This window comes from Pristiophorus japonicus, chromosome 20 (assembly GCF_044704955.1).
Source record: "Pristiophorus japonicus isolate sPriJap1 chromosome 20, sPriJap1.hap1, whole genome shotgun sequence".
NCBI classification, from domain to species: domain Eukaryota; kingdom Metazoa; phylum Chordata; class Chondrichthyes; family Pristiophoridae; genus Pristiophorus; species Pristiophorus japonicus.
This window is the reverse complement of record NC_091996.1, coordinates 92106813-92116643: the sequence shown is the minus strand read 5'-3', so window position 1 is coordinate 92116643 and position 9831 is coordinate 92106813. Positions and strand designations below refer to the sequence as shown.

The following is a 9831-nucleotide window of genomic DNA, read 5'->3' as shown; positions in this document are numbered from 1 at the left end:
GGGGAGTTCTCCCCGGTGTCCTGGGGCCAATATTTATCCCTCAACCAACATCACTAAAACAGATGATCTGGGTCATTACCACATTGCTGTGTGTGGGAGCTTGCTGTGCGCAAATTGGCTGCCGCGTTTCCCACAATACAACAGTGACCGCACTCCAAACGTACTTCATTGGCTGTAAAGCGCTTTGGCACGCCCTGAGGTGGTGAAAGGTGCTATATAAATGCAAGTCTTTCTTTTTTTGTGCGGGCTGGAGCGGTTATTTATTCCTGGGATGTGGGCGTCGCTGGCAAGACCGGCATTTATTGCCCGTCCCTAATTGCCCCTCGAGAAGGTGGTGGTGAGCCGCCTTGAACCGCTGCAGTCCGTGTGGTGAAGGTGCTCCCACACAGCGCTGACTTTGCCGTAGCGGGTTTGGAACGACCAAGTGTCTCGCTGGGCCATTTCAGAGAGCGGTTAAAGAGTCAACCACGTTGCCGTGGGTCTGGAGTCACATATCGGCCAGACCGGGTAAGGGCGGCAGATTTCCTTCCCTCAAGGGGCATTAGTGAACCAGATGGGTTTGTACGACAATCTCCGAGAGTTTCCTGCTCACTGTTACTGACACGAGCTTTTTAATTCCAGGCTTATTTCATGAACTGAATTTAAATTTCCCGGCTGCCGTTGGTGGGATTTGAGCTCGGGACTCGGGATCGTTAGTCCCGCCCTCTGGATTACTTGTCCAGTAACATCGCCACTGCGCTACCGTTCCCAAAGATGGGAGTTATACTGTGAAAGGGCCGCTGTTTGGAGCGTGGGCTGGAACATGGGCGGGGCCCAGGTTCAGCGAAGGAGCGGGAAGGTCGGGGCGGAGGAGCGGCGAGAGATCGGGGGCGGAGGAGCGGCGAGAGATCGGGGGCGGAGGAGCGGCGAGTGATCGGGGGCGGAGGAGCGGCGAGAGATCGGGGCGGAGCAGCGGCGAGAGATCGGGGGCGGAGGAGCGGCGAGAGATCGGGGCGGAGGAGCGGCGAGAGATCGTGGTCCAGGAGCGGCGAGAGATCGGGGCGGAGGAGCGGCGAGAGATCGGGGCGGAGGAGCGGCGAGAGATCGGGGTCCAGGAGCGGCGAGAGATCGGGGCGGAGGAGCGGCGAGAGATCGGGGCGGAGGAGCGGCGAGAGATCGGGGCGGAGGAGCGGCGAGAGATCGGGGCGGAGGAGCGGCGAGAGATCGGGGGCGGAGGAGCGGCGAGAGATCGGGGCGGAGGAGCGGCGAGAGATCGGGGCGGAGGAGCGGCGAGAGATCGGGGCGGAGGAGCGGCGAGAGATCGGGGCGGAGGAGCGGCGAATGAGGGTACGGGGGCCCAGGAGAGGCGAGGGCCCAGGGGCAGCACGGGCCCAGCCCACCCTGCGATATGTGCGCGCACGGGGTCCGTGCAGCAGAGCTGGTCTCCAGTCGTCCTGGTTAAGCCTTGCCACTGGACGAAGACCTCGCTCTGTCAAGCCCCGTGTGGTGGCTGGTGTGCAACGGTCACCCCACGTTAAAAAAATCCACGCACAGGCATCTTCCACCCTTGGAGTTCAGGACTGGAACATCCGGTCCTTCATTGAAACACCTGTGAACTCATCCCTTTTGGTGTGGAAGCAAGTCATCCTCGTTCAAGGGACCACCTTGGATGAAGATGAAATAAAATGCAGTGCCACACTGCCACACTCTGTCAGCTCACTGCAACTGCAAGAAAAATATTGGCCCTGAAATTCCGATGTCCCGGGTCGGTACGAAGTTTCTACGGATCCGGGAAGGCATCGGAAAAGCCGGTTTTCGGCACGCAAAGCGCATGCGCTGGAAGACGGCTTTTCCGATCTGCCAAGTTTCCGGCTTGACAGATCTCGCGCATATCGGGAGCGAGGACATTTGCACGGGAAGATTTCCGATATTTACGCACATCTCTTGCCCCGCAAATGTCCTCAAAATTCTTGCAGGCGTATAACTTACTTTTACAGGCACAAATGTTTACACATTAAAATTTAATTAAATAAACACATGTGAAAACATGTGTTATTGTTTTAAAAACCCTCCCCACTACGGTAAGTTTATTTTAAGGCATAATTAAAAAAATGTTTTAGAAAGTCGGGAAAATACATTTTTTTTTAATAAGAACTTTAAATGAATTTTAAATATGTAGTGTATTTTTCTATTTTTTATTCGTGTTTTGAGTGTTTGGAGGGGTTTCCCATTCATAATAATGGGTGCTCTAACTTACGGAGTTCCCATTATTATGAATGAGCAAACACTGTACCTTGATTGGCTGCCCAGAGCCATGTGACTCCAACTCCAACGTGCACGTGCTGCGATGCGCAGGAAGCGAAGGCCTCAGGATCGGAAGTACGAGCGAGCGCAGCGCCTTCAGGTAAGAACGCATTTTTTTTCCCCTTTTGTCAGTAGTTTGCCCGCGGGAAGGCCTCGATCGGGATTTCTGGGCCATTACCTTTTCCCTCCCCATTCTTCGGCCCTCAGCTCCTGATCCCTGTCCAGCGACGCCAGCTGTTTGGCCACGCGAGGCGTCGCCCCACCGGGGCTCCCAGCACTCTCGGGGGTTCCGCTGGGCGAGAGGCGCTCAGTCCCATTCTCCAACCTCTGCCTCCGCTCTAACTTCCAGCTGTGATGTCATGAATAAGGTGAAACAGAATGTTGAGAATCTGAATCAAAACATTAGTTTTTAACAGGAAGGAATGTTCCGGAACCCCCCCCCCGCGCGCTGCCCCCCGGGGAGGAATGTCCGAGTGTTTATTTCTGAAACCGTTCCGAGGCGCGTTCGAGTCAGGTGGAAGGTGAGCAGGTAAAGGTTACTGAGTGCAGGAACCCCGAGAGGGTCACCCCCCCCCCCCGTTTCCCCCTCCCCACCCCCACCATCTCCCCTGTCTCTGCACCCCCTCCCCCTCCTCTCCTCCATCTCCGCACCCCCTCCCCCTCTCGTCTCCCCCCTCCCCTCCCTCCCCACCCCCACTATCTCCCCCGTCTCCCTACCCCTTCCCCCTGCCTTGTCTGTCCCCCCCCATCTCCCTCCTCCCCGCCTCCCCCCACCGTCTCCCCCATAACTGTACCCCCTCCCCCGTCTCGTCTCCCCCCTCCCCACCTCCACTATCTCCTCCGTCTCCACACCCCCTCCCCGTCGCCTCCCCACCCCCACTATCTCCCCCGTCTCCCCAACCCTTCCCCCCCCCCCCATCTCCCTCCTCCCCACCTCCACCATCTCCCCCGTCTCCCCACCACTCCCTCCCTCCCCTCGTCTCCCCCACACCCCTCCCCCCACCCCCCTCCTTCAGGGAAACCCCAGGTCTACCCCCGCCCCTCCCCTGGATTCACATCCAACCCCTATCCCCTCGGCCCCCGCCAGGGATACCCCGGGACTCACCCCTCCGACCACCACCCCCCCCCCACCTCCCCCCGGCCAGGTACATCCCAAAGCCCCGCCCACTGTCCCAACCCCCGGGCCTGCCCCCCACCCCTTGCCCCCTTGGTACTCCCCCTTCTCGGAATCGCCCAGAACCCCCCACCCCCCCCCCGAGACTCCCCCTAACGCACTCCCCAGGTCCCCTTCCTCCCCCGCACACCCCCCCCCCCCCGGACTCAAAGCTCCCCCCCCCCCCACACAAATGGCCGACTCCTGCTCCTAATTCTTGTATTCTAAACTCTCTCTCCCCCCCCCCCCCCAGGACGCACAGAACCGGTCGGATGGAGTTTGTGACAGGTTACCGGGATCCCCTGATCGATTTCTCGGAGCTGATGTTCCACTGGTACCGCAAGTACGTGACGGAGCGGGGGCAGGGCGAGGCGGAGGGCTGGTGCCGGAGGAAGGAGGGGGCAGTGCGCCGGCTGCCCGCCGACGGCTCACTCTGGACCCTCCACGTCATCCGGAACTCGCGCACCGCCCTGACCGTGGAGAATCCCGCCCAGCAGATCCACGAACGCTTCTACAACGACGAGGTGCTCTCGTTCCGGGACCTGGAGAAGTACATCAGCCTCATCAACCTGGAGGAGGAGGAGGAGGAGGAGGAGCTTGGTATGTAAATCAGCTGGCCCTGTCGTCCCATTGGTGCACTGTGCTTAAACATTATTCACAGGGGCAAGCCCCACACAATCGGAGCAGGAGTCGGCCATTCGGCCCCTCGAGCCTGCTCCGCCATCCAATGAGATCGCGGCTGACCTCAACTGCACTTCCCTGCACTACTCCTGCAACGCATTTCCTTCCTGAGCTCTTTGCTTAAGAATTTGCAGCAACACATTGCTATTAAGAAGTGGTTGGTTTATTAACAAAGGTTTAACAATCACACGACACATTACCGGTTCATCCACCATCATGAGGCAGTCCCTCGGAATCGAGGAAGACTTGCTTCCACTCTAAAAGTGAGTCCTTGGGTGGCTGAACAGCCCAATACGGGAATTACAGTCCCTGTCACAGGTGGGACAGACAGTGGTTGAAGGAAAGGGAGGGTGGGACAGGTTTGCCGCACGCTCCTTCCGCTGCCTGCACTTGCTTTCTGCACGCTCTCGGCGACGAGACTCGAGGTGCTCAGCGCCCTTCCCAGATGCACTTCCTCCACTTAGGGCGGACTGGTCTTTGGCCCAGGGGACTCCCAGGTGTCGGTGGGGATGTTGCACTTTATCAATGGAGGCTTTGAGGGTGGTCCCTTGTAACGTTTCCTCTGCCCGCCTTTGGCTCGAAGGCTGCACTGGCGCACTGGAGGCGGTGTTGAATCTCATCGTCGATGCCTGCCCTGGTTGATGAGAGGTTCCCGGGGTATGGGAAAAGGTCCGCGTTGTCCAGGGCCACACCGGGGATCTTGATGACTGGGGGGCAGTGCTGTGCAGCGAGGACAGGCTGGTGGAGGACCTTTGTCTTACGGATGTTTAGTGTAAGGCCCATGCTTTCGTACGCCTCGGTGAATACATTGACTATATCCAGTTCATCCAACAGTCTCACAACCACCTGCCCCATCGTGGATCCCCGGACCCAACGGGCCGGGGTTTTATTGAGACTTGTGAACATCACGTGACTGGCTAAGCCACTCACAACCCGACAGCTCACAGGGTGCGTACATTGCAATCCCCATATCGCTCAATTCCCCGAGGGTCCCAAAAAAATCTAGCGATCTCCGTCTTGAATATAGTCAACGACTGAGCCTCCACAGCCCTCTGGGCCAGAGAATTCCAAAGACTCACCGCCCTCGGAGTGAAAAGAATTCTCCTGGCTCCAGCTCCTGCACAGAGGTTTAGACAGGGAGTTCCAGAGCTTGGGGCCCAGGCAAGAGAAGGCACGGCCACCGATGGTGGAGCGATGGGAACCAGGGGATGAGCAAGAGGCCAGAATTGGGGGAGTGCAGAGATCTTGAGGGGGTTGTGGGGCTGGAGGAGATTACAGAGATAGGGAGGGCTGAGGGCCATGGAGGGACCTGAAAACAAGGATGAGAATTTATATGGAATTTACAGCACAGAAACGGACCATTGGGCCCATTGGGTCGATACCAGATCCACATGGCCCGCTGACATAGCGTCCCATCACCACATCCTTGTTCATTGCTCCCTCAACTGTTTATCCAGCTTCCCCTTAAATGCAATTAATGTCTTTTGCATTGTGCTTTGTCTCCTCTAAATCCTTCCCCTCTCCCCTTCCCTCACCCCTCCACCTCCCCAACCCCAACCACCCCTCTATCTCCCTCTCCCACTCCCTCCCTCCCCCTTCCCCCACTCGTCCACGCCCCACTCCCCCTCTCCCCCCTCCATCCCACACCCCCCTCCCCCACGTCCCCCTCCTCCCTCTCCCCCTCACCCCTCCCCCTTGTCCACCCTCTCTCCTACCCCCTCACCCCTCCACCTCCCCAACCCCAACCACCCCTCTATCTCCTTCCCCCCACTCCCTCCCTCCCCCTTCCCCCACTCGCCCTCTCCCCCCTCCCCCCTCCATCCCACACCCCCACTCTCCCTCCCCCTCCACCACGTCCCCCTCCTCCCTCTCCCCCTCACCCCTCCCCCTTGCCCACCCTCTCTCCTCCCCCCTCCCCCTCTCCCCCTCCTCCTTCTCCCCCCTCCCCCTTGCCCACCCTCTCTCCTACCCCCTCACCCCTCCACCTCCCCAACCTCCCCTCTATCTCCCTCCCTCCCCTTCCCCCACTCTCCCTCCCCCTCCTCCCCCACGTCCCCCTCCTCCCTCTCCCCCTCACCCCTCCCCCTTGCCCACCCTCTCTCCTCCCCCCCTCACCCTTGCCCACCCTCTCTCCTCCCCCCTCACCCTTGCCCACCCTCCCCCCTCCCCCCTCCCCCCTCCCCCTTGCCCACCCTCTCTCCTCCCCCCCTCACCCTTGCCCACCCTCTCTCCTCCCCCCTCACCCTTGCCCACCCTCTCTCCTCCCCCCTCCCCCCTCACCCTTGCCCACCCTCCCCCCCTCCCCCCTCCCCCACTCCAGCCTTTCAGCACGATCACTTTATCCACATCGAGTACCTGCTACTGTTGACTGACGAGGAGGGCCTTGCGATGGGCCTGGACTTCACGCTGACCCAGGGGGCCCCGCTCAGCACCACACAGCTGGCCATGAAGGCCTACGAGCTGCTGTGTCAGGGCATGACCTTCCCCATGTGTGGCTGTGACCCCCGCCGACCCCGGCAGCTCACCATTGGCGACGAGGACGTCCAGAGGTGGGTATCGTCCCGGGGTGGGGGGGGAGGTGGGGGGCCTGAACTCTCCCCAGGCAGCTCCATCACTCTACACTGTCCCATCAAACACTCCCAGGGCAGGTACAGGGGGTTAGACACAGAGTAAAGCTCCCTCTACACTGTCCCATCAAACACTCCCAGGGCAGGTACAGCACGGGGTTAGATACAGAGTAAAGCTCCCTCTACACTGTCCCCATCAAACACTCCCAGGGCAGGTACAGGGGGTTAGATACAGAGTAAAGCTCCCTCTACACTGTCCCATCAAACACTCCCAGGGCAGGTACAGCACGGGGTTAGATACAGGGTAAAGCTCCCTCTACACTGTCCCATCAAACACTCCCAGGGCAGGTACAGCACGGGGTTAGATACAGAGTAAAGCTCCCTCTACACTGTCCCATCAAACACTCCCAGGGCAGGTACAGCACGGGGTTAGATACAGAGTAAAGCTCCCTCTACACTGTCCCATCAAACACTCCCAGGGCAGGTACAGCACGAGGTTAGATACAGAGTAAAGCTCCCTCTACACTGTCCCATCAAGCACTCCCAGGGCAGGTACAGGGGGTTAGATACAGAGTAAAGCTCCCTCTACACTGTCCCATCAAACACTCCCAGGGCAGGTACAGCATGGGGTTAGATACAGAGTAAAGCTCCCTCTACACTGTCCCATCAAGCACTCCCAGGGCAGGTACAGGGGGTTAGATACAGAGTAAAGCTCCCTCTACACTGTCCCATCAAACACTCCCAGGGCAGGTACAGCACGGGGTTAGATACAGAGTGAAGCTCCCTCTACACTGTCCCATCAAACACTCCCAGGGCAGGTACAGCACGGGGTTAGATACAGAGTAAAGCTCCCGCTACACTGTCCCATCAAACACTCCCAGGGCAGGTACAGGGGGTTAGATACAGAGTAAAGCTCCCTCTACACTGTCCCATCAAACACTCCCGGGGCAGGTACAGGGGGTTAGATACAGAGTAAAGCTCCCGCTACACTGTCCCATCAAACACTCCCAGGGCAGGTACAGCACGGGGTTAGATACTGAGTGAAGCTCCCTCTACACTGTCCCATCAAACACTCCCAGGGCAGGTACAGGGGGTTAGATACAGAGTAAAGCTCCCTCTACACTGTCCCATCAAACATTGTCCTGATCTTTCTTTCCCTGCAGAATTCTAAAGCAGATGATTGTGAAGTTGGGAGTGAGGAGCACGAAGGTTGCATACCAGTGTTGTGCACCGAGGAATTTCACCTTCCGATTGACCAGGGTCAAGGCCTGTCATGTCTGTAAGAAACGTAGCTTTGAGACCACGCTCACTGCATGGTAAGGCCGGGGAATGAGGTCGGGCCTGACACGTGGCCATGGAGGGTGGTGGACTGAGAGACGCCAGTACTGGGCACAGACAGAAAACCACAAGGCTCCCAGGCTGCTGCATCCCAAATCATGTCTGTATTTATTAATGGCCCAGAAATAACACACAGTGCAGAACACCGGGGGAAGGGCCTAGTCCCACAGGGCACCGGGGGAAGGGCCTAGTCCCACAGGGCACCGGGGGAAGGGCCTAGTCCCACAGGGCACCGGGGGAAGGGCCTAGTCCCACAAGGCACCGGGGGAAGGGCCTAATCCCACAGGGCACCAGGGGAAGGGCCTATTCCCACAAGGCACCAGGGGAAGGTCCTAATCCCACAGGGCACCGGGGGAAGGGCGTAGTCCCACAGGGCACTGGGGGAAGGGCGTAGTCCCACAGGGCACTGGGGGAAGGGCCTAGTCCCACAGGGCACTGGGGGAAGGGCCTAGTCCCACAGGGCACCGGGGGAAGGGCCTAATCCCACAGGGCACTGGGGGAAGGGCCTAATCCCACAGGGCACCGGGGGCAGGGCATAATCCCACAGGGCACCGGGGGAAGGGCCTAGTCCCACAGGGCACCGGGGGAAGGGCCTAGTCCCACAGGGCACCGGGGGAAGGGCCTAATCCCACAGGGCCCCGGGGGAAGGGCCTAGTCCCACAGGGCACCGGGGGAAGGGCCCAGTCCCACAGTGCCCCGGGGGGAGGGCCCAGTCCCACAGGGCACCGGGAGCAGGGCCTAATCCCACAGGGCCCCGGGGGAAGGGAGAGCGGGGTTACATCATCATAGGCAGTCCCTCAGAATCGAGGAAGACTTGCTCCCACTCAAAAAATGAGTCCTCAGGTAGCTGAACAGTCCGATACGAGAGCCACCGTCCCTGTCACAGGTGGGACAGACATTGGTTGAGGGAAAGGGGAGGGTGGGACCGGTTTGCCGCACGCTCCTTCCGCTGCCTGCGTTTGGTTTCTGCACGCTCTCGGCGACGGGACTCGAGGTGCTTAGGAAGCTGGGAAGATATCAGGAAGATAGGACCAGGAGGAGGCCATTCAGCCCCCTGAGCCTGTTGCGCCAACCTATTCGATCAAGGCCGATCGGGATCGCAACTCCTTCATACCCGTACAGCAACGTTCGAGGGGCTCCGTCATTCGGGGGCCGGGCCATGTGGGTATCGCTGGGGATTGGTCCTGCTCAGGTAACTCACCGTCACCGATTACCCGACCCTGCGCTGCGAATGTTGATCTTTCACCCTCCCTCCGAGGACCAGTACCGGGGGAGCGGGGTGGGTCAGTCTCGGCTCCCCTCCTCAGCTGGCAGGGGGTCGGTCACGCTGCGTGGGAGGGGAGCGGCAGAGAGGGTCGCGGTGCCTCCCCGCAGGGAGGGAGCAGTCCGCGAGCGCGGTCTGAATTCACTACCGCCTCCACACCTCTGCCGCGGGGGCCACTCGAAGCAGGCGAGACCCAGGCTCAATCGAGGCCTGTGCTGAAACTGCCGACTCTGGGGGTGGGAGGTAAGGGAGTGGGAGCGTGGGGAGGGCGGGGGGGGGGGCATTTCTGGGCCACCGTCAATCTTGGTGATCACGGGGCTAGGGAATGTAAAGACTCCCTGATCACGGGTTGCTCAGTGACGCCCGACCCTCTCCCGTCCACAACCGAGTGAGTGACCCCCCTGTCCCTGACCCTTTCCACGATTATGGCCCAATCATTGCGACCCCGGACCCCCGCCCTTCCCAGGTCCTTTTCCCTGATCACGGGTTGGTCAATGGCCCCCGACCCACTCCCCGATTACGGCCCAAGTGAGTGACCCCTGACC

The 9831-nt window shown here is 59.8% G+C and overlaps 2 protein-coding genes across 3 annotated transcripts in view; both read left to right on the top strand.

Moving 5' to 3' along the window:
- The window catches only part of LOC139232695 (profilin-1-like), a 762729-nt gene that overhangs the window by 654689 nt on the left and 98209 nt on the right, over positions 1-9831 (top strand). The window lies entirely within an intron of this gene.
- The window catches only part of LOC139232687 (zinc finger MYND domain-containing protein 15-like), a 30348-nt gene continuing 22822 nt past the window's right edge, over positions 2306-9831 (top strand). Inside the window, exons 1-4 of the mRNA XM_070863156.1 lie at positions 2306-2383; positions 3690-4036; positions 6438-6666; positions 7848-8000. Of these exons, the coding sequence (XP_070719257.1) occupies positions 3709-4036; positions 6438-6666; positions 7848-8000 (710 nt within the window). The 5' untranslated portion in view covers positions 2306-2383; positions 3690-3708. The remainder of the gene's footprint in view (positions 2384-3689; positions 4037-6437; positions 6667-7847; positions 8001-9831) is intronic.